The sequence below is a fragment of the Lucilia sericata genome, unplaced genomic scaffold (genome assembly GCF_015586225.1).
Source record: "Lucilia sericata isolate MDLA Ls3-8-SP2 unplaced genomic scaffold, ASM1558622v1 Contig000033F_arrow, whole genome shotgun sequence".
In the NCBI taxonomy this organism is placed as follows: Eukaryota; Metazoa; Arthropoda; class Insecta; order Diptera; family Calliphoridae; genus Lucilia; species Lucilia sericata.
In genome coordinates, this window is record NW_023994071.1 from 932646 (window position 1) to 959490 (window position 26845).

Genomic DNA, 26845 nt, shown 5'->3' on the forward strand with positions numbered 1-26845 from the left:
ACCTTAACTCGCTGTTCACTTAGCCAATGTGATACGTTGCGCAAAATCACGGGGCTTGTTTTTGTTGTATAATTTCCTCAAAAAACTTTTATTATATATATATTATATATATATATATATATATATATATATATATATATATATATATATATATATATATATATATATATATATATATATATATATATATATATATATATATATATATATATATATATATATATATATATATTTACAGTTGTATTCATAAAAAATGCTTATTTTAGATTTAAATCACACAATAGTTAAAGTACACTTTAGACTTAAAAGCCATTAATAAAATTGTGGTATTCATAAACAAATAATAAATCTACATTAACTATTGTGCTGTTTATTGTTTAACTTGGCAGCACTGTACAATTTGGCTGTCATTTTCTGTGTTAGTGTTGCGAACAATTAGGATAAAATATTCGTTGAGTCGGTTTTCTTAATTTTATATTTTTGGTTATAACACATTTTTGAAAATAAGAACGAACTTTTAAGAAAAATAAATGTATACATGGCTACAATAAATAAATATTTAGTTCATATGAATGAATATAACATATATATTTTTAATTATAATTAAAAGTATTCGAATAACGAATATTTTGTGACAAAATAAACATCACTATGCACATTTTGTTATTTTTACTTATTTTTATAGCAATTTTTAATAAATTTTTGCAAATACTGATAAATTTCTTTGATAAAAGACTACATTTTATTGCCGGAGAAGATATTTTGCATTGATACTTTAATTACTTCATGGCTTTATATTTAGCGAATAAACTATGAAAAAGACAAATAAAATGATTGTGGCCATGATTTGATTGACAGGCGGGCATTTCCAAATTGCCAAAAATAGTATTGACCCATTGGAATACTGTCAAATATTCATCTATTAATCCAATAATGCCTAGATTTTAGTTTTTTCATCAAAATAGAAATTTTTAAAATTTATCTGGAATTTTATTTACAAATTTGTAAACGTTAAAATTACAATTTTTAGATTTCATTTCAGAATAAAACATGATTAGTTTTCGTCTTCAACCTAAAATTAATGAAAAAAGCTTAATCAGAGACAAAATTTGTAAGAATTCAACTTATTGTTGGCTTAAAGTAGGGTCGAGCGTACAATAAATTTTTTCTATTTGTCATTGGTTTATTGAAGGTATTTTAAGCTATTTGACGTTTATGAATACCATTTTCGTGGATTTTGCTTAATAATGTTTAATAAACCTAAATTAACTTTTTAAGAATACAACCGTTAATCTATAAAAATAAATAAATAAATATTTATTATCAAAGTTTTTTAATTTTAGAGTTAAAAAAAATATAAACAGGCCCTAATACGTGATGAATATATATATATATATATATATGTATATATATATATATATATATATATTATATGGACTGTCATTCTCTGATAATACTTTATTTAAAATATGCATCAGTTTAGAATTAATACGTATTCTCTAAAATATTGCAAAAAACGATTTTCCCGAAATCCGCCGAGTTCAAATCGAAGGTACAGTTAAACTGTAAGAAATATTGATCTAATTTTTTTACCGTTAATAGCCTTATCTATTGCCCATAAATCCATTAGATCTCCTAAAATTTTTGTGCACATTACATCCTTTACAATAAAATTCAAAATTTATTACTAAACAGGCAAATCTGAGCAAAAACTGGAAAAAGTCGATATTTTCCCCTTGTAAATGCACTTGAAACTTCAGAGCCGTTGCGGCACCTGTTAACGTTATCCTATCAGCCTAATTTTTTGTAAACACAGTTTTACAACCCAAAGAACAATTCTAGAGGGAGGACGGGCAAAATACCCAACTTCGTTTTTTTGGAGCACTCTAATGAGCAATTATCAAAGTTTTTTAATTTTAGAGTTAAAAAAATATAAACAGGCCCTAATACGTGATGAATCAGTTCGCGTTAATCATTTTGATTGAGGTTATAACGGTTTTCACTTAAATATTTAAAAAAATTCTTAAAAATAGTATTTATATGTAATATTTGAAAAATATTGCACATAATTGTAAAAATAATTCAAATTTAGCACATTAAATAAATACCATAAGATTTATTTTAAAAAATTTTAAAAATACACAGTAAGAAATTTCATTTCATTAATTTTTTAACTTGTTGCTTATAGTTTTTGAAAAATCGCGAATTAGTAAATTTTAAGAAAAATACTGTTAATATCTGCATTCTACGAGCTTGATTTATAAGGAAATGCAATTAAAAAATTATAGTTTGAAGGAATTAAATATTTATAGAGTGATGCTTTTTAATGCTAGGTACATTTTATTTGGCCCACAAAAACTACAATTATTTAACTTTTTTGATGCGTACCAGTTTTACATTAAAGTATTAGAATTTTAAGCATCATCCATGATGTGCCTTGACAAAATGTGTTTAGATATAAGTGACGTCTTTGTAGCTTACAAGGACATTTTAAATACATTTATGATCCCAAACCATTGTGTTTGCCATTATCTTCATGTATATTCATTAAATGTTTGTATAAGTCGATGTTTGATATATAAAATCACAAAAATTAAAAATTGAATTTTTTTTTCTACTTATATACAACAATTTTATTTTTCGTTCTAGAAACGATTATTTTGTACTGTTAAAACTGCAAAATATAAAATGTCAGTGTCAAAAATGTCAATATTTTTTTTACTTAATTTTTTAAAAAATATTATATAAAAATTACTAAAAATCTGGTAAAAACAAAATGAACTGGTAAAAAGTGCGTTAACTCATTGATGCTCACTCAAAAATGATGAATCTAACTAGATGTTCACTTCATTTTTGAAAAATTAGAGTTCGTCGTTAAGTTTCACGAGTACTACCCGAATATAAATTTTAATCAAACATGTTGTTGATATAATAAAACTATTTTATTTTATTGTTAAAAGACAGATTAAAAAAAATATATTCCGATTTATAGTGAAATAAATATTGAAAAAAATAAGTCTAAATGACGGCTATTGACATTATTTGCATAAATGGGCGACCGAGCTCGACGCCATTAGCCGTCATTTGCGTCAACGTGTTAAGAAAGTCCTACATTTTGTATTATAATTTTTGTTTTCTGTGCTGATTGTTCGGTTCAGTATCAATACTCAAATAAAATATTTCCTACTGAATGCTGAAAACGTCTTTATCTCAAAATTTTGACATATGGGAAAAAATAAAAATTGGTAATAAATCCAGCCCTTTTTAAAAATATACGTTTCAATCTATGAGCAAACAAAAAAATTGGAAAATGGTTGTTAAAATTTCCGTTCGAAATTTGAAAATCTATGTATGTGATTTCTATGCAAATGCATGTTTGTGGTCAGTAAGTTAAAGTAACTTTAAACTATTTTTCTTTTGAATCAAAGAATCTGCTACAAATTGGTGTCGATTTGTTGTTGCATATTTTGTTATAATTGCGCAAATTGCATATTTTGCTCCTCCTTCCTCTGCATATTTGAGGCGGAAAGCACTGATTTTGAGCTACATTTTTTACAGAGCAGAAACTGCAGAATTTATAGAAAATGATGCTTTAATAATTGATTTTATGGGAAAAATCAATAAGAATGATCATAATTTCACACTTTTATAATGCTTCAAAAGTGCATTTAGTATTATCCAAAGATGCATTTTTTTCAAAAAATATTTAAAATTTGTTTTTTCTTTGCGCATGATCGAAGTACACTTTTTGCTGAGAAAATGCTATCATTAACCCTTTAGATGTGATCAGTGATGCCAAGTGTAGGGATTTTTTTCAAAAATTTCACGTGTAGGGAAAAAGGGAAAGATTTCTTACTATTGTCAAGTTGTAGGGATTTTTTTCAATTTCATAGTTTTTATCTATTAAAAATATACTCTTTCATACTAAAATCTTTCATATAGATTTATCAAATTTCTTATATGCCTATTATTTTCGATGTGAAATCGATTTTTTTTTTAACGTAAAAACTAAAACCCACGTTTTCGTGAATATTAGACAACTAAAAATTGAATTTCAATTTAGATGAGAAACATATTAACCTCAACTATCTGAATTTGGATTTTTAAAATCCCTTGATTTGTTTAAAAGTTATCAAAGAAAATAGTTAAATGTCATTAAATATTCATATACATTTTTCTTGAAACGACTTTTTTGGATTATGCCAATCCTGTAGGGCGATATATTCTGACTCCTTATAGATAGAGTAGTCGGGGGCTTAATGCAGTAACACAGGATTGAAAAAAATAATTTAATGTTCTGAAAATTTATAAAAGTAAACGCAATTTTATGAAATTTTTTTGTTGCGGGCACATAAAATAAATTTTTAACATCGAATCGTGCCATAAATCTCTAAATTGTCTTGTTTTTTTTTTAATCTTAACTGAAGAGTCAGGGTTGGAAGATTTGTATGATGTAAAATTGAAAGTAAAAAATTAAAAATTTAAATACTAGAAATTTCATTCCTAAAAATTAAAAAAAATAAAACAGAGCTTTTTTCTATGTTATTTTTGTATTTGTTTAGGATAAACTTGGAAAAAATGGAAAAAAAGCAGTGTAGGGAAAAATGTAGGGAAAATAAAATGTGGGTGTAGGGGAAAAAAGGGATTTTTTCTCTATTGCTCTATTACGAAAACCCAAAATTTGTCATTATACAAGTTACACATGGAACATTATTAAGGGTGTGAAGTTAAATTCGTCTGCCAAATACGTCCCACACTACATAATGTAAATACGTTCCACATACTGTAAAATTCGTTTTCAAATTATTTAAAATTATTTTTTAATAAAACAAAGACCAAATAAAATGTTTTTTTAATAAAAAAAGTAAAATTATATTAAAATATATTCAAAAAATAAATATGTAAAATAAAACTTAGTTAAAATAATTGTATACTCGTCAAATATGGTGGTAAAATATAGAATTTTCAAATGAAAAAAGCAGACCCTTGGAGAAGACATGAATCGGGGTACCGAAAGACTGGAAGTAGCCCAGGACTAGTTCTTTCCAAAAATATAAAGTTTATATGCAATTCCCGCTCTGGATAATTTTGACGATTTTTTGAAAAAACATCAAATTTTGCCAAAAATAGTGGAATTTTCAAGCGGATCAAAAGGGCATTTGGAGAAGACATGAATCGGGGTTCCGAAAAACTGGAAGTAGCCCAGGACTAGTTCTTTCCAAAAATATATAGTTTATATGAAATTCCAGCTCTGGATAAATTTGACGATTTTTTTAAAAATCATCAAATTTTGCCAAAAATAGTGGAATTTTCAAGTGGATCAAAAGGGCATTTGGAGAAGACATGAATCGGGGTACCGAAAAACTGGAAGTAGCCCAGGACTAGTTCTTTCCAAAAATATAAAGTTTATATGCAATTCCAGCTCTGGATAATTTTGACGATTTTTTGAAAAAACATCAAATTTTGCCAAAAATAGTGGAATTTTCAAGTGGATCAAAAGGGCATTTGGAGAAGACATGAATCGGGGTACCGAAAAACTGGAAGTAGCCCAGGACCAGTTCTTTCCAAAAATATATAGTTTATATGCAATTCCAGCTCTGGATAATTTTGAAGATTTTTTGAAAAAACATAAAAAGCATATGTTACACAAAATCATAAAATACATTCATACATACGTACAAAAATTACCTTTCAATCCTCAACACTTGTGTTGTTATAAAAGATCAATAAAAGAATCGATCCCTAAATAAGGTCAAAACTTCTGACACCATAGCAACTGTGTAGGGAATTTTGAGAATTTTCTCAACAAAGACCTTATTTTTTTTTCGACTTGTTCTAGAGTTTTTGTGAAATCTTTAATTTTTTAAGACATTTCCTAATATTCGCAAAGAATTACAAAATATTTCTCCTTTACTAGTGTTTTTATGAAATCTTTTAAAATTTTTAATTTCTTCCAGTTTTTCGGTACCCCTATTCATGTCTTCTCCAAATGCCCTTTTGATCCACTTGAAAATTCCACTATTTTTGGCAAAATTTGATGTTTTTTCAAAAAATCGTCAAAATTATCCAGAGCTGGAATTGCATATAAACTTTATATTTTTGGAAAGAACTAGTCCTGGGCTACTTCCAGTCTTTCGGTACCCCGATTCATGTCTTCACCGAGGGTCTGTTTTTTTCATTTGAAAATTCTATATTTTACCACCATATTTGACTAGTATACAATTATTTTAACTAAGTTTTATTTTACATATTTATTTTTTGAATATATTTTAATATAATTTTACTTTTTTTCTTTAAAAAACATTTTATTTGGTCTTTGTTTTATTAAAAAATAATTTTAAATAATTTGAAAACGAATTTTACAGTATGTGGAACGTATTTACATTATGTAGTGTGGGACGTATTTGGCAGACGAATTTAACTTCACACCCTTAACATTATTTGGGTGGAGTTTTATTAAATTCGGAGGTGATGATATAAAACACCATTGTTTGATGGGAAATTATTAACCCACAAGTTAACATTATAACCATCACAACTCCTAAACGGATTACAAGAAATTAAAAATTGTAACACCATTTTTAAGGGCATTGAATATTATATTTACGAATGATAAAATCAAGTTTTGACTTTTTATACCCACCATCAAAAAAGATGGGGGGTATATTGATTTTGTCATTCCGTTTGTAACACATCGAAATATTGGTCATAGACCCACAAAAGTATATATATTCTGGGTCCTCATTAATTTCTAAGACGATCTAGCCATGTCTGTCCGTCTGTCCGTCCGTCTGTCTGTCTGTCTGTTGAAAGCACGATACAGTCCCAATGGAAAGAGCTAGAGGGTTGAAATTTCACATAAATATTTCTTATAGGTAAGGTTTGTTTGGTATTGAAAATGGGCAATATCGGTCCACGTTTTCGGATAGCCCCCATACAAGTGGCCCCTCGAAAAGCAGCTTTAACAGCCATAACTTGTTTAAAAATACGAATATAGCGATGAAATTCGACATAAGTAAGTTTCTTATGATCCAAAATCACTATGCAAAATTTTATGAGGATCGGTCCATAATTGACCCTGCCCCCCATATAATGTCCCCTTCAGAAAATGACTTTAACGCTCATTACTGGCTTAAAAATACTAGTATATAGATGAAATTTGACATAAGTAAGATTCATACGAGTCAAAATCTATCTAAAAAATTTTATGACGATCGGCCCATGATGAAAATGACTGCAACGCTCATTAATAGTTTAAAAATACAAGTGTAGCGATAAAATTCGACACAAATAAATTTAATACGAACCAAATTTTGTCTACCAAATTTTATGAGGATCGACCCACAATTGACCCTACCACCCTATATAAGGTCCCCTTCAGAAAATTACTTTAACGCTTATAACTGGCCTAAATATACGAGTATATAGATGAAATTCGACAGAAGTAAGTTTCATTCGAGTCAAACGAGGTTTGATGGTGGGTATATAAGATTCGGCATAGCCGAATATAACACTCTTACTTGTTACTTTTGCTGTTATGCATTTATAGTGCATCTAAATTTATAAATTCTGTCAAATTATGTATATATATCATAAATTTTTCTGTAGAATATATATATATATATATATATATTTTTTTTTTGCTCCATCGTATTTTATTGGTATTAAAAAAATTTGGCATTGGAAAAAATAATAGAAACGATTCACAGCATTACACTGGGGATTTCTTAAACTGCGTTTTGTATTTATTTTTAAAAATTTGAATTGTAAATAATATTTCCAATATCAAAATATACCGTTTCCTCGGTTCTTTATGTTAACGTGTTTTTTTTTTTTCATCGCCTGGTTGACCATATGAGCTCTGACGGCTGAATTGGAGCCACAGTGAAAGAAATTGCTTAACATTGCTAAATTACTTAAAAAATTAGTTCTTGAAAAGATTTCGAGCCGAAGAAGTTTCGAATCTGCTTATAGATAACGATAATCCACCGATTTTTGCCCCGATTTTGAGCAATATTTCACATTTTGGCAATACAACACGTTCTTGGTGGTTAAAATGGGGCTTAAATATCAAAGGATCTTGATGGACAGGTAAAATAAGTTGAATTTAAAACTAAAATTTCAATAATTGTAAAAATTTCGTAAATTCATTTTAAATTTAGATATAGTACTGTAGTGTTATTCAAATTTATTAAAATTGTAAACGGCAAAAAGTTTTGAATAATAATACAGGAAAATAGTTGTTTCGAGCAAAATGTCCGTTCGAAATTTGAAAAACTATGTCTGTATGTCATGAAAAAGAGCCGAAATATATACACAGAAAAAAATAATTTTAAAACATTTTCAATTGAACGATTAATCTAAAATTTTAAAAGGGTTCAATTCAAATTAACAACAACAAAAATATAAAAAAAAACAAATATTTTTTATACGAAATCAATTATAAATAGTAATTGAATACACATTTTTTGTTATAGGTTGAACTTCAATAAATAAAATAATTGAAAACGAGGTTTTGGTAATTGAAATCGTTTTTCAGTTTTTTCTGTGTAGGTTGAACGTTATTCCGGAATTAATTAAAGTCATTTGCTGAAGGAGGATTTGGATGGGGGCTAGGGTCAAATAAGCATGAAATGGGGTATTATACGTACTATAACACATTGGTTTTATAAGTGTGTAATTAGACTAATTCTAGCTTACGCTTCAATAATCTGGTTGACATCTTTGGACAAAAAGTGTAATATCAAACTAAGTACAGCAGGGAGTTCAGCGTACATGCTGCTTCGGTACAAATACTCCAAAATCTTGAGTTACGGGTAAAAAATCGGTTTTTCCTACCTTTAAGCACTTATAAGTCAGTAACATAGTTGAATCTCAACCGATTTTAAGTTTCTCTACGGATTTAGAAAGCAGAAGCTGAGGCCTTTATAATGACATATATAACATTTAAGGAACCTGGAGAGATATGTTTGAGTTTAGTTTTGCACCGTTGTCCAAGTTTGGAGATGTTTTATAAAAGTATTTTATATACACTGAAAATAATCCACGCTTAACTTTACGAAAAAAAAATTCGTAACTACTTTTTTCGTAATATATACGAAAATTTCGTGTATAATACGAAATATTGTTTAATCAACCCCTTTTCTAATTTTACGAAAGTACGAAAACCTGTCGTAATATCTTTTTTCGTATATATTAAGAAACTTTGTGTTCTTTTACAAAAATAATTTTGTTAAGACATGTAATATTTAACGAAAGTAACGAATTTTTTTTCGTAACAAAATTAATTAGTAATATACAAGAATTATTTTTGATTTCACAAAAAAAATTATTTTGTTACGAATTTTTTTTGTTTTTTCGTAATTTTAAGCGAGTTAAATTAAACGTAATTTTAAATTTACAGGAAATTAGCTGCCTAATTTCCTGTAAAATTTTTTATGTTTTTTTAAAAAAAATAAAATTTTTTTTAATTCGCAATCTTTTTTCTAAATTTACAATAATTATTTTAAAAGAACTAACATATTTATGTCTTTAAAAAAATCGTAAAATGAAAAATTTTTTTTTCTAAAATTATATAAAATTATTTTGCATTTTACTAAAATATTTCGTACAATTTCGTATATATTACGAAGGAATTTCGTGGTGCGAAACCACGAATCATTTCGTACACTGTACAACATTTTTCGTGTATATTAGGCATGGATTATTTTCAGTGTAGGAACCGTACCATTTATTAACTGATTAGAAACCCATGTTTATTCATGAGTAAAACGCAACTTTGTTTTAAAAAATCCGTTAGCAATTGACGACGTTGTTGATCTTTTTCTTAATACAAAATTTTTCCAAAACTGATTTTCCGAAAGATGCTTTATATGGTGGTTAGGGCTAAATATGGGCCGATCCTCATACAAATTTATTGGAAGGATTTAGATTTATATAAAAGTTACTTATGCTGAATTTCATAGTGATATTGATGTAATTAAGAGAATTATGGAATTAAAGTCGTTTGCTTAAGGTATAAATGAGTTTGCTGTAACCATTAGTGATACTGCAGATTCTTTAGGCAATACGGTCTTATTCGACCCTAGTCCCCACACAAACGCTCCTTCAGAAAATGACTTGAATTCCATAATTCTCCTCTTAATATTAATATCACGATGAAATTCGGAATAAATAACTTTTATATAAACATAAATCCTTCCACTAAATTTTTCGAGGATCGGCCCATATTTAACCCTATCCCCCATATAAAGCATCCTTCAGAAATCAATTTTTGAACAATTTTGTATTAAGGAAAAGACCAATAATGCCATCAATTGCTAACGGATTTTTAAAAACAAAGTTGCGTTTTACTCATGAATAAACATGGGTTTCAAATCAGTTATCAGTAAATGGTACGGTTCCTATATAAAATACTTTTATAAAACATCTCCAAACTTGGACAACGGTGCAAAACTAAAATAAAAAATATGTTTGCTGGTTAAACTCAAACATATCTCTCCAGGTTCCTTAAATGTTATATATGTCATTATAAAGACCTCAGCTTCTGCTTTCTAAATCCGTGGAGAAACCTAAAATCGGTTCAGATTCAACTAAGTTACTGACTCATAAGTGCTTAAAAGTACGAAAAACCGGTTTTTTATCCGTAACTCAAGATTTTGGAGGTGTTTGGCAAATTTCAAAAACATATTCTTATTTTACTCGGATCCACCTTTCAGAAAAATAGTATCACTTCCCAGATGTGTTGTTTTTTTACCAAAAAACCTTTTTCTTCCATGAAAAGCAGCGCACAACAAGCCCGATAGTGGCCTGTTTGCAATACATTAATAAATAGTATGAGTTTCTTATATAAAACAGTTTTTTAAAACGCCTAAGCTTCCATTCCAACAAAGTTACTGAATTATATTTATATTAAATTATTAATTTTATTGAATTCGAATAAAAACTTTTATTCGTTCGAATAATTTTTAAAATTTAATCGACTACTCGAATGAAAAAAAAAAATATAGTACATTTTTATTCGAATAATTTTAAACACGAATAATTGACAACCCTAGTACTTAGCCACTTAAAAGTTTCTTCGGATTTTCTTAAGCACTTGAGAGAATTTTCGTTCGGTTTTGACATTACCTTAAGCTAGCTTATGCACATTATGGTTGGCCTTTAGTTCGATTTATAAACTTAATGTTCTAAAAAATCATATTTTTTTAAGTGACAAGTGAAAATTATACACTGAAATATCAGTTAAAAAATAAAACTAATCAAAATGGGAATTGATAGGTAGACATAAGTGTGTTCTGACGGTCAGATACACAGTCAATTTAAGTGAGTATACATTAAATTCTCTATTGGGTCGGTGACTTCAAATACTGGTCATAAAATAAGATTGATATTTTTCTTATAAGTCATTCGGCAAAAAAGCACTGTTTTATAAGATAAAATTTACGAGTCCAAAAAGTTAATTTTCACTTGTCACTTAATATTTTTGAAATTGTGATATCATACCTTTTACGAAAGTTTTTGGAACAGCACTAATATTGGCGCAATTATTTTGTTAAAATTTTCGGTTTTGTTAAAATTGTTTTGGTCTATCTATGGGAACAAACCGCACAGACACCAGTTGAACATGATATAAGAAAACGAAAATGGCGTTGGATTGGGCACGCTCTGCGAAGAACACAATCCGACGTCACTAGATACGCAATAGACCTGAAGGCCGCAGAAAAGGCCGTCCAAGTCACACAAGGCCAACAAGTCGTGGAGCGAGTTATAGAATGCGGGAACAGATAAACGAGAATGGAACGCAAGGTATTTAGGTCTACTTTCCTATGATAAATGGAGTTTGTAGGTTTTTTTGCTCCATCGTATTTTATTGGTATTTAAAAAATTTGGCATTGGACAAAATAATAGAAACGATTCACAGTATTACACTGGGGACATAATCTGAGATTTCTTAAACTACGTTTTGTACTTATTTTTAAAAATTTTAATTATAAATGAAATTCTTAATATAAAAGTATACTTTTTACTTTAATTTTTATGTGGACATTTGTTTTTTCGAAGCTTGATTGACCATATGGATCCTGAAAGCCGAATCAGAGGCCCGACTTTCAAGTTTTCTTAAATAAAAATTTCAGATAGTGAAATAAATGTCTTCTAATGGTTAAATTATCTAATTATCTAGTTTTTGAGAAGATTTCGAGAAGAAAAAGGTTTTAACCCATTTATAAATAAAGACAATCCACCGATTTTTAGGCCAAATTTCGAGCAATATTTCGCTATTTTGCAATTCGACCTGTTCTTAGTGGTTAAAAAGGGGCTTAAATGTCAAAGGACTTGTGAAATAATGCTAAATTAAGTTAAATTTAACACAAAAAGTTCACAAAACTTAAAAAATTTTAAAATTCAGTTTGAATTGTAGATAGTCTACTGTAACGTAAGTTCAGATAAAATGCACCTTATCATATTAAAACATCAGAAATAATATTCTTTGTAATTTTTTCCATAAAATAAACGTATTAGATTTTAGAAAAGGTAATGAAAAAAAAACATATTTTATTTCCCTCGTTTAAAAGCATTCTGTTTTATTTTTTGCAACAGATCGTATTGGGTCTATACTAGTATTAATTCCCAAACAGTACTATAACTAAATTTAAAATTAATTTTTGAAATTTTTACATTTCTTGAAATTTTAGTTTTAAATTCAACTTATTTTACCTGTCCATTTGAAATTTAAGCCCCTTTTTAACCACCAAGAACGGATTGAATTGCCAAAATGTGAAATATTGCTCAAAATCGGGCCCAAAAATCGGTGGATTATCGTTATCTATAAGCGGATTCAAAACTTCTTCGGCTCGAAATATTTTCAAGAACTAATTTTTTAAGTAATTTAGCAATGTTAAGCAATTTCTTTCACTGTTTTAACTTTTTATTAAAGAAATTTTGAAAGTAGTGGCTCCAATTCAGTCGTCAGAGCTAATATGGTCAACCAGGCGTTGAAAAAAACATACGTTAACATAAAGAACCGAGGAAACTGTACATTTTGATATTGAGAATATCATTTACAATTCAAATTTTTAAAAATAAATACAAAACGCAGTTTAAGAAATCTCAGCTTATGTCCACAGTGTAATACTGTGAATCGTTTCTATTATTTTTTCCAATGGCAAATTTTTTAAATACCAATAAAATACGATGGAGCAAAAAACTTACAAACTCCATTTATCATAGGAAAGGAGACCTGAATACCTTTTATTTAAGATACAAATCATTAAATTCTAAAGGGTACTTTTTGAGAAAATTAACTTTTCACCACTAAATAAAGTCGTTTCTATTATATATATATATATATATATATATATATCTATATATATATATATATATATATATATATATATATATATGGTATATATATATATATATATATATATATATATATATATATATATATACCATATATATATATATATATATATATATATATATATATTACCATAAGATTAAATTTATTTTTAGATTAACTAATCTGATTATTAATTGGCATTTGATTAAAATCTCAAAAACCCGCTCTAAAAGGTTTGATTTATTGATTAGTATACATTATGGAGACTTCAAAATACATTTTTTTGTTTTAAATTTAAGTTCTCATTAATTTTCATATTAGACCTGGTCCACACTAGGAAACTTTTGTTGAAAAAATTTTTCTTAATTCTCTTTTGAAGTTTCCTTAATGTCCACACATAGAAACTTTTGTTTCAGAAACTACGTATTAATTGCATTGATTTGTTGTTGTACGAATGAGAAGAATAACAAAACAAACCAAGTTTCCGAGTACGGGAAACTCCGTACCGCGAGAGAGATGAATGACATTCTTTCTCTTTCTCTTTCACGCAAAATCAAAAGTTTCCAAAAAAAAAAAAGGTTCCTAGTGTGGACCGGAAATTTACAATTGTCTTCATCTTTTTTATAAAACATGCATGGCTTTGATAACAAACAGTGGCGTTTTCTGTTTTGTATGGCAACACTGCGAAGTTTAATCTTGTACTCAAAAACATCAAAGGGGATTAACATCAGATTAAGTTTCTTTTTAGATTAACTAATCTGATTATTAATTGGCATTTGATTGCCAACTCAAAAACCCGCTCTAAAAGTAAAAAAGTACGACCTCTTCCCAGTGTGAAACTTTAAGGAGCTATCTGTCGGAAATGTTAGGATTTTGTTCAAACTGATAATTTTTTGCGATTTTCGGGAAAACTGACTTTTTGTCATAAAGGGTATTTTCTTTAATTATTCCAAAATTTAGCAAATATGGTTAAATATTGGAGAATAAAAAATTAATGTTGGATTGTAATTTATAACTATAATATTGCTTTATTTAATTACTATCTCAAATTTATGTTTTCAACAAATTTGTAATATATCGTTTCGTACATTAATACACTTTTAATTCAGTAACTTGGTTGAATCTCAACCTATTTTAAATTTCTCAACGGATTTAAAAATGGAAGCTGAGGCCACTGTCGGGACTGTTGCGCGCCTCTTTTAATAGAAGAAAAAGGTTTGTTGACAAAAAACATCATAGTGTCCACTGAATGTATTATCTTTCAATGTTCTAAAATTTAATTTCCTGGCCGTAAGAATTTCCCAATCAGTGTTCGTAAGAAATGTTCGGCTTGACCAAGACATTCTATATGGGCTCAGTGTTTCAAAGTTTCCGACATATTCTGTGTCTGGCACGTCCGGACTGTTTATAGCCTTCAAATGTGCCCAGTATACATTAATGACGTTTCCTATAACCGCTTTGGCCAGTTCACTTAAAGTTATGAGGCGTTCGGTTGTAAGTGCTGCCTCATATCTTAAATATGGGTGGAATATCTAGCAACGTTTCTAGAGGCTTGCTTGACATTGCGCTTATGGCACCACTTGTACCCAAGCAGCATGTACGCTGAACTACCTGTTGTAGTTTGATATTACATTTTTTTATTGAAGCATAAGCTAGAATTAGTGTAATTATACTTTAATAACATCAATGTGTCATGGTAGAACTAAGACCCCATTTCATGCCTATAGTTCTCCTACATATCGCCCTGCACCGATGTGCCTTTTTGATCCTATCCTGTATGTGGTGTCTCCACTTCAATTTTCGGTGAAAGGTTGCACTCTGTTTATCACCGGTATCTTCTTGCCCAGGAAACAGGGTTCAGTATACATAGAAATTGTTGTCTTTCTTATGAAAGACAGATACTTAAAGAACCAAATTAATTAATGTTTATCTGTTTCACTTATTGAAACATTAAAAAAAATGAAGATAATCACTTTTAAAACTAGAACCATTTTTTTCAATTTGCAAAACAAAAATTTTTATAAACTGCAAAAAGTAGTATTTAGATTTGTTTTACAAAATATTAGCATAATTTCAATGCTATATATAATAAAATATCATAAAAAGTAACATTCAAATATCATTCGAATATTCGATTAATCGAAAAAAATTGTTCGAATTATTCTTTATTTTAAATTGGAATTTTAATAATTTTTTATTCCTCGTTTAATCGAATAATTTTTATTCGAATGACAACCCTAGTAAACATCGTCGACACACAGTCATATAGAAACAAGTGAGAGTGTTATATTCGGCTATGCCGAATCCCATATACCCACCATCAAACCGTATGCCGTAATAGGAATGCTCCCCTATAAACATCAGGGTGATATTACTCACATTATTGACCGTTTTTCTTATTTTTTTTTTTTTTAATTTTTTTAGACCGATTTTGGTTCATATAAAACATCCTTACATCGAATATCACTTCCCGACACTTACGGGATGAAATTCAGTATCAAATTTCATAATTATTCACGTATTTTTAAGTCAGCAATGATCGTTAAAGTAATTTTCTTATGGCTCGGTCCTCAATAAATTTGGTAGAGAGATTTTAACTCGTATAAACCATGTGTATATCGAATTTCATCGCTTTTCTGGTATTTTCAATCCTGTAATGAGCTCTAAAGTAATTTTCTGAAGGGGAGCTTATATGGGGGATAGGGTCAATTAATAACCAATCCACATAAAGTTTGATAGAGAGTTTTTGGCTCGCATGAAAGTTATGTGTTTCGAATTCCATCGCTATACTCGTATTTTTAAGCCAGTAATGAGCGTTATAGTCATTTTCTGAAAGGGACCTTATATGGGGGGTATGGTCAATTAAGGGTACAGAGGTTTTGGATCATAAAAAGTTTACTTATGTCAAATTTCATTGCCATACTAGTATTTTTAAGCTAGTAATGAACGTTACAGCTTTTTGAAGGGAGCCTTATATGGAGGGTAGGGTCAACTATGGATCGATCCACATAAAACTTGATGGAAAGATTTTCGCTCCATTAAAATTTATGTGTGTCGAATTGCATCACTATACTCGTATTTTTAAGCCAGTAATGAGCGTTAGTCATTTTCTGAAGGGGACCTTATATGGGGGGTAGGTTCAATTATATACCGATCCATATAAAATTTGGTAATGAGATTTTTGCTCGCATGAAACTTATATGTGTCGAATTTCATCTCTATATACGTATTTCTAAGCCAGTAATAAGTGTTATAGTCAATATATGACTTTATATGGGGGGTAGGGTCAATTATAGACCGATCCTCATAAAATTTGTTATGGAGATTTTAGATCATATAGAACTTATTTGTGTTGAATTTCATCGCTATACTCGTACTTTTAAAGCTGAAAAAAAAGTATATCATCAAGTAACTATAGTTGGGCGTGGCCGACCATATGATATCCTACAGCAATTGCGAATATCAAATGTGATTCATTTTCAATAATTAAGCATTTATGTTGCTCCTTACATAGGTTTCAAATATTGTCTGTTCATGAACGGTTGTATGCTGACTAGGAGAAATAAAAGACGGAAGTTAACAATTTTCAACAGTCTTCGTCATAGGATCCAGAGAAGAGTATGTGACAAATTTTAATAAATTATAATTTATGTTGCTCCTTACATAGGTTTCAAATATTGTCTGTTCATGAACGGTTGTATGCTGACTAGGAGAAATAAAAGACGGAAGTCAACAATTTTCAACAGTCTTCGTCATTGGATCCAGAGAAGAGTATGTGACAAATTTTAATAAATTATATTGAAAATTGCGAGGTGTAGCGTGCACAAAATGTTTACACGGTTACAAAGACGGACATAGCTTATTCGAATCAGAAAGTGATTCAGAACCGACTGGTATACTTAAGGACAAATATTTTTGAGTGTTACAAACATCAGCACATTGTACCGATTGTTTGATAGATAGTAGTATATTAGACGTAGTAAAGAGATAAAAGCCCAAAATCGGAAGGTCCGGTCGTATGGGCGCTAGGGCAGAAATTGAGCCGATCCTTATAATTTTATTGTTGGGAATTATGTTTATATAAAACTTATTTGTGCCAAATTTCATCGTGATACTATGGACATGTGGTCTTCAAGTCATTTTCAGAAAGGAACTTTGTATAGGCGGGGTCAAATGAGGCCCAATCATCGCGAAAATTATACTGATTTTTGGGAAGATAGCAGTATATTTGACGTAGTTATGAGCTAAAAGGCCCAAATCGGTAGGTCCGGATGTAGTCATTTAAATTATTTTCTGAAAGGGACTTTGTATGGGGGCTAGGATCAAATGAGGTCCGATTATAACGAAAATTGACAATGTTATTTATGATAATATCAAACTTAGTTGTGCCAATTTGGAAAATTGTTGCCGATTTTTTTTAAAGATAGTGATATATTTGAGCTAAAAGGCCCAAATCTAAATAACGCCCCATCATTATGATAATCAACAGTATTATTTATAATTATATCAAACTTATTTGTGCCGATTTTTGGAAATATAGTAGTATATTTGACGCAGTTATGAGCTAAAAGGCCCAAATTGGAAAGTCCGGTTATATGGGGGCTAGGTCAAAACTTGGGCCGATCCTTATTGTCGGGATTTATGTTTATATAAAACTTATTTGTGCCAAATTTTATCGTGAAAGTGTTTATATCGTGATAGTGTTTATAAGTGAATTGTGGACATTCAAGTCATTTTCTGAAGGGACTTTGTATGGGGGCTAGGATCAAATAATGCCCGATCTTTACGAAAATCGCTAGAATTATCATTTAACATAATTATGAGGTCAAAAGCCCTATTTGGGGGTCCGGTTTCAATTCTGAGCCGATTGGTGTACTTTAAGGTGTGTGTAGGACCAATATTTTTGGGTGCTACAAACATCAGCACAAACGCATAATACTATAGTACCATTATAGTGGTGAACGGTATAAAAATCGTAGAACAAATTCCCTTAAAACGATAATGGCAACGACGCACAACGGTCTTCCTCCACCCAGAGCTGAATTACGAATGATTTTCACATCTTAAAATGACTCTTATTTGTTCAGATTTTCATACTCAAATACTTTTTTAAGTTGTGTCTTTTTCACATCGCAGTTATTTTATTTTTTTTTTTTTTTTTTTTGGCATAGTAACATAAGATTCAACAATGTCGCATGTCTTGGCGTCAACAGAGTCTAATATAAGACAACATTCAAGACATTGTCGCTAATCTTGTCATCATGTACAGTGATAGACAATCGTTTGTACGCAACATGTTTTCTTTGATTTTTAAAGCCATTTTTGGGTTTATTGTAAAACTTTTTTCAAAAACTGGATTCATGTATGAACACATAAATTTAAACATTTATGATAAATTGACACGAGTGTACTTTTCAAACTTTTTGTTGTATGCTCACTTTTGCAAAATGAGTACCTAAGAATTGTTTTCATTTTAGCATTCTTAAATGTAAACATTTATTTTTTTTATTTAGGTACATATTCGCGTATATGAATTGTGAGAAGTAACAAATGTAAACTGTATAAATTTGAGAGGACCCTCTCATCACTCTCATTAAAGTACATACTCATTAATGTTGTTATTTTTTTTAATAATATATGTTCGAACTTTTTGTAGTTTGTTTCTTATATTCATATGTGCGTTGTTTGTGTTATTTGCTACTTTGCAAAAATGAAAAAAAAAAACAAAAATGTTTTCTCATTCTTTTGCATTCACCCTGCCAGCAAATTTGAGTTTAATTTTGGATAAATGAACTAAATTTACACTATTTAGGCTCAACTTCATAAATAAAAATATTTACAAAAACAAAATACATTATTTTCTAATTTTTATCCCATTTTTGTAAAATTTAAGTTCGATCTAATATACCAAAAAGAAACGTAAATGATAATAATTAGATAGAATAAAAATGTATAAAAGAACATTTTTTAATACACTAACAAGATAATTTAAGGCAGAATTATTTTTGCTCTCAAAATTTAAAAGAAAAAGTGTTTACATATTTCAGTAAATATATTTAGTTTATGGTGATCAGTTGTGTGAATAGTAACACATTGTGAAATTTTGTAATGATTTTATTTAAAATTAAATATATAAAAAATAAATGTAATATATAATAAACATAAGTGAGAGATTAGTGAGTATAAACAATTTTAAATTATTCATAAGGTAAGATAAATAAAGAAAATGTATTTATTATAAAGTCGCTTTTACTACATAGAATAGTGTAAAATTAGATAAATTTCCAGTTTCCCTATTGCTATAGCAAAACTGGAAATTTTACTAATTTTACGCACTTTTATGCTATAAAAAAGTGACTTAAAACTGAAACGAAATCGACTCACAAATTGTGCAATATTAGATGTTTTTAGATATTTTTACCTACAAGTTGTTACGTTATGGATACTATTTAGATAGCAATTGTTTGCAGGGCAATAGGTATATATGTATGTAGTAGAAAAATATTTTGTTTTTTTAGTTGTTAGGCACAAATTTTGCCTGTGTTTTGTCATAACCCATTGAGAACCAGGATCAAATTTTATGTTTTTTTATTTCGACTTTGTTTACAAAAGTACCATTATTTCATAAATATATCGATATAAGGGTACCTCATCTCACATGAAATTTTGTAGACAATATTTGGGGCTTTCCCAAATATTGTCTACCCAATTTATGGATGAAAAACTAATTTTCTGAAAGAGGCTTTATATGGGGGCTAGGGGCAAATATGGACCAAGCCCGATAAAATTTTGTGAATATATTTATATTTACATAATATTTTATTGTGCTGAATTTCGTCGCGATATTTGTGTTTATAAGTTAATTTGGGACATTCAAGTAATTTTCTGAAGGGGACTTTGTATGGGAGCTAGGGTCAAATGGGGCCCGATCTTTATGAAATTTTGGCAGGGTTATCAAGACTTCTATAAAACTTATGCCGTATTTTATCGATATATCTGTATATTTAACATAATTATGAGCTCAGAAGCCCTTTTCGGGGGGTTCTGTTCTATGGGGGCTAGGTGAAATAATGGACCGATTTTAACCATTTTCAATAGGCTTCGTCCTTGGGTCAAATAAAATATGCGTGCCAAATTTCATCCAATTATCTTGAAAATTGCGACCTGTAGCTTGCGCACAAGGTTTACATGGACAGCCAGCCAGCCAGCCAGCCAGCCAGACGGACGGACATAGCTTAATCGACTCAGAAAACGATTCTAAGCCGATTGGTATACTTTAAGGTGGGTCTAGGACGAATATTTTTATATGTTACAAACATCAGCACAAATCCAATATACCCTCCCCACTAAAGTGGTGTAGGGTATAAAAACATAAAATGTGACCATGGCTCTCAATGGGTCAATGGTATCGACCATATCGGTTAATCAGTAATCGAGATATATTCAATTATATATCAAAACTTTGGAGGCCCATAACTCCCGGACCCTAATAGAACGGATAATTTTTTGTCCTATGTTGAAGTCACAAGGAAAAGTACTATTATGTGGTATAAAAAAATTTTTAAAATCAGCTGGATTAGAACGCTAGATTTATGCCCATTCCTATTTCGGTGCGGATCAAAATTTTTTTGTTTGCACAACAACAAAACATTCTTGTTTACCCTACTCTAATTTATTTGGAAGTATCCTTCTGTGTATGCTTTTCACATAAAATTAAATAAACAAACATATTTTTTGCAAGAAAAAAGAAAAATAAGCACAACTTACATTGAAAAAAAAAAAACAAAATAACAAGTAGGACCGAGCAAAAAAAAAAAACAAAAATAAACGCATCATAAAAAAGCACAAAATTGTTGTTTTACCAGTCTTTGCACATATTCTTATTTCATTCTTAGATGCAAAAACACGAACACTCTCAATCTCGACATTTTACATTTATTTATCAACAGAACTATAAACAAATTTTACATTTCATTTTAGATTGCTAGTGCAAAATAAAACTTTATGCTCTTTCAGTTGTGAGATTTTTACAAGCAGTCTATTTCTCAAAAATGTCCATGTGCATGAAAAAAAAGTTTTTCTTGTTATCTCAATATTCTACGAAAATAAAAAACATTACTAATAGTATCATGCAAGAATAAATAAAGCAAAGTTTTATTTTTGTTTCTTTTTGTACACGAATGGAAGATAACAAAACAAAATTTATTTGTTTTTTTCATGAGCGTGAGTGATAAGTGAATGATATTGGGAACCCTGCATAGTTATGAAATAATAGAAAAATATTATAAAATATGGGACTCGAACTCGAGCCTGAAGAATATTCAATTAATAATATTAATATCACAGTTCGAAGAAATCGATAATCTTAATATATAAACACACTGGGCACAGTGGATATATGTACATGTTTAATGCACTGCTGTTGATTCACGACTGAATAGGATCAACAGAAATAAACAAAACATACAAAAACAAAAAGTGTTGCTTAATTGCTAACTGACAGTTGGCTAAAGCAGCGACAAAGAGTAATGATAGATAAGAATACAACACTGAAAAAAGCTCATAAACTTCGATCTAACTCAATAAAGTAGAATGAAATTGGAATAAGGACTTTGTTACAATTCCCATACTCCATTTCTTCAAAACTTGTGAGTTAAATAGATGATGTTTACAAGTGACATAGCATATGGCACAAGAAGATTGCTGATGAGGAGCCGTAGCGGGCCCGAAAATGCATTCCATTCTGCTGTTGTGTCCAAATAATTAATTTTCAGTATTCTTATAATTAAAAATATCATTACAATTTGGAAAATAACTTATCCCCTAGTGGGACTCGAACTCGAGCCTGAAGAATATTCAATTAATAATATTAATATCACAGTTCGAAGAAATCGATAATCTTAATATAATATCACAGTTCGAAGAAATCGATAATCTTAATATAAAATATTTTCTCTAATAAGAATATCAGACAAAAAATTAATTTTCCTTGACACATTCGTTTGTACGCAGTCATGTAATTATGAACCTTCGTTCAAGACTAAATTATCAACAGTAACATGTAAGTTGTCGCGTTTCAACTTATATTGACGGCGAGATGAACGACAATGTCGATAAGTTTTTGTTTCATTAAAACTTTATTGAAAAATACAAACTAGCGGAACATTAACGACTCAAAATAAAACAAATGTAAGAAAAACACACGTAACGTAGATTGTTACAGTAATTTTAACTTATAAAAGTTATAATTATAATAAAAAAAATACTATTAATATAGAATCACCAAAACTATGAAACTAATATTTAGACGAAAACTGTCGAATTCCAGAAGAGAAAACAAGGATTAACAGATCAACATTGTTATTAATTATTAATATACCGTGTAAGAAATGCAAATAAACTAAAATTAATTTGTTATTTCTAACAAAAAATATATAAAGATTGGCAATATTGCCGTCTATCATATGAAGAGAATTATATTTCATATCATCAATGCAACTATGGAATGATACTGTCGCTAAATAGTCCTTAATGACAAGGTTGAAGAAATGTCGCTTATATATTCGTCAATGGCAAGTTGAACCACATTGTCACTTATCTGGTTTTTAACGACAATACGCACACGAGAAAAGTGCCCTTTGTTCGAAAAAGTCGTCAGTGATTTGCTCCGGCTGTCGCCAACAAATCATTTATGATTTAACACTGTCCTGTACGCACTATCGTATACTGACGACTCTCCAAAAAGCCGACCTCACTGACCAACGCGCGGGTATTAATTATAAAATCATCGGTATTTGGAGATTGGCAATCATAATCCACAAATATTAATTAGTGCAAAATTTTCTCACTTGCTGTGCAAAATAAAAATAATTTCAGAAGCATTTTTGTTTTTATAAAACATACAATATATTTTCGACTCGGTTTTGTTCTCTTATTCATAATAAGAACGAACTATCTATTTTTTAATGTAATTTACACACAAAAATTTTGGTGTAAGTAATTAGCAACTCGTTTTCATTATGAAAAAAGTCCAAGTTTTTGGGCCTCTCTAATGTACATACATACATATACATACATCAATAACTAAAGCATAAACAAACGAATATATACAAATGTCCCTTAATAAATATCAAAGATGTTGGGCGTCGCCAATTAATAAAACACAATTTAAAAAGGATTAAAACAAACAATATGCATTAACAGCAATTCTGTCTAATTAATTACCTTGAGTTTGTTCAGTTTTGCTTTCACATTCTGCAATAAATACACTTAAATATATGGCATTTATTGACGCAAAAATAAATAAAATCTGGCGTAAACAAATACAGAATGACATATTTAGCAACTATATTTCAAAACTGGCTTTAAATGCACTTTAAACCAAAATGTTTGTTTTATACTTAAGTACTAATTTTAGAAATATATATTATTAGAGCCACATAACATTAATTAATGAAAATAAACAATTCTTTGCGATTTAAAGCCCAAAAATACCGAATACACTATACTATTTTTCAACAATACTTTAAACAATACTAAAAATATCACCCGTGAATTAAAAAAGGAGCAAAATACAACTTCTATACTAGTTTGTGGTGAGCATGAATATAGTATATTTAAAATGGGGTGATAAGTGCTACCAAGGCACATTTACACATGTACAGTGGGGAACAAAAAATGAGTCCATTTACATCGTACACTTTTTATTATATTAGTTGTGTTTTGTTGCTAACGTTCAAAGACAATTTCATATAAATTTAAAATTTATAATCGTTAGGAGTTAACGTGTCAAATTATACAAGTTAATTTTAACGTCGATAATAGTGCTACCAATTCAAAAATAAAAATACATATATTAATTATGTCAAACAATAAAAAATATTTTAAAATAAAATTTAAATCAAAGAAAATTACTAAATAAAAAAACCTTTTTAAGAAATTGTAAATAATTTCAAGATTTAGCAGATTTCTTCTTTGGAATGATGCCAAGTCAGGTAATGTTCGTTTTGTTGCTAACTTTAAAGCGACACGGCCACACATAAAATTTGTTTGACTCAAACGATAAGTTTTTTGATTGTGTTAGTGAAAAAATTCACATGTACCCTGCAAACAATTGCTATCTAAATAGTATCCATAACGTAACAACTTGTAGGTAAAAATATCTAAAAAACATCTAAAATTGCACAATTTGAAAGGAAGAAAAGTGACCGCGTTGGTAAGAAACTGTTCCTCCTGTTTAATACTTACTTAGTGAGTCGATTTCGTTTCAGTTTTAAGTCACTTTTTTATAGCATAAAAGTGCGTAAAATTAGTAAAATTTCCAGTTTTGCTATAGCAAAAGGGAAACTGGAAATTTATCTAATTTTACACTATTCTATGTAGTAAAAGCGACTTTATAATACATTTTCTTTATTTATGTTACCTTATGAATAATTTAAAATTGTTTATACTCACTAATCTCTCACTTATGTTTATTATATATTACATTTATTTTTTATATATTTAATTTTAAATAAAATCATTACAAAATTTCACAATGTGTTACTATTCACACAACTGATCACCATAAACTTAATATATTTACTGAAATATGTAAAAACTTTTTCTTTTAAATTTTGAGAGCAAAAATAATTCTGCCTTAAATTATCTTGTTAGTGTATTAAAAAATGTTCTTTTATACCCCATTTACACATACACGAAATCTAGTACTTATGAGATTTCGAGCCAAATCTACTTGATTTTAACTAGATTTCCCATACAAAACAAAATCTACTTCGTAACTAGATTTCGTTAAAATCTACTCAAAATCTAATAGTTTTTAGTGATGCAACTCTGTTTTTTCCTAAATAATACTAAAAAATACGACACTACACAAGAAAAAAGATGAAAACAAAACAAACAAAAAAAATTAAAATGTCGACAAAATTTTTATAAATTGAAAAACATGAATGAAAAGTTATACCCCATTTACACATACACGAAATCTAGTAGATTTCATTTAAAATCTTTTTCCAAATCAAGTCCGTTTACACTTACTATTCTTGACATTTAAGAAGATTTCATTTTTTCTAATATTTCTTGAAAAAGGTGTGTGATATGAAAAATAAGAAGGAAACATGGGATATTTATCAAAATTCCATTTAAAATAAAAAATAGATATTTAAATATAACATTACCTTTTATTTTAGATTAACTTTTCATTCATGTTTTACATTGAAAATTTTTTAAATTTTATTGATATTTTATGCATTTAACAGAATTTAAAATACCCGTTAATAAAACAACCTTTTGATAAAACAGCAAACCCTAACAGCTGTTTTTGATTGTTGTGTGGTGAGTTTCTGTAAAAACGTAAACAAATGAAACAAAAACAAATTACTAGACATATTTATTTTGTGCTAAGAAAAATTTATGTATTTTAATAATGTTTTATAGCCAGTGCAAGTGTTCTTGGTGTACACCATCTACCCCAATAATAATCCCGGTTTCATTAGAATCAAGTATCTATGTATATTCCATGACTGGTTGAAAGAGTCACGGAATCCATCGGAGATCAACCTAAAAAATGAAAAAGGGGTGGCTTTAACTTCTTGTTCCGTTCATATGGGACAAGATTCGAGCCTCATCGTATCAGTTCGCCAGATACCTCATTTGTGTATATTGCAGGGTCCTGGTACCCAACACAGCCTTATTGTAAACGGTCTCATAATAATACTTAGATCTTTTCTTCATTCTACGACTATGCAAGAATACAGCTATGACATATTAATGCTTTAAGTGCAGCATGACTATCAACCTAAAATCTTACCAGAGACCGGCGAACAATGTGATTCCCTATTAGTTCCGTCACTTTCAAGATCGCTAAATCACCACTTGGAAGACACAACCCATCAGGGAGTCAAGGAACATTTTACACCGTTTGTAACACATTGAAATATTGGTCTAATATCCATAAAAGTATATGCTGGGATCTTATTACATTCTAAGATAAAGTTTGTTATTGAAAATGGACAATATCGGTATACGATAAACTCATCAGGGAGCCAAGGAACTTTTACACCGAAATATTGGTCTAAAATCCATAAAAGTATAGACTAGGATCTTAGCCAATATTTGCCAAAATATTTTTAGTTGATGGAGTTTATTATTGAGCTTCAATATTCCAGTATAGCGAAGAAGAACGACAAAAACAAGTTTTATAGGAACTAAAATCTTTTTGCCAAATTTTATGAGGATCAGGAAATTATTTTACAAGATTTATATGATCCAAAACCTTTCTGGGTTGGTTCAAAATTGACCCTACCCCCATATAAGTTCCCCTTCAGAAAAAGATATTAACTCCAATAATTGTAATAAAAATACCAATATAGCAAAGAAATTCCACATAAACAAGGAGTCAACATAGTTTTGTCAAATTTAAGGGGATCGGTCCATAATTTAACCTATCCCCGATATAAGGTCCACCTCGGGAAATTACTACCACTCATAACTGGCTTAAAAAAA

At 29.2% G+C, this 26845-nt stretch overlaps 1 protein-coding gene across 1 annotated transcript in view; it reads right to left on the reverse strand.

Moving 5' to 3' along the window:
• The window catches only part of LOC119612032 (tyrosine-protein phosphatase 69D), a 314226-nt gene extending 290354 nt beyond the window's left edge, over positions 1 to 23872 (reverse strand). The window contains exon 1 of the mRNA XM_037967748.1: positions 23567 to 23872. Within this exon, the coding sequence (XP_037823676.1) occupies positions 23567 to 23678 (112 nt within the window). The 5' untranslated portion in view covers positions 23679 to 23872. The remainder of the gene's footprint in view (positions 1 to 23566) is intronic.
• Positions 23873 to 26845: the final 2973 nt, after the last annotated feature.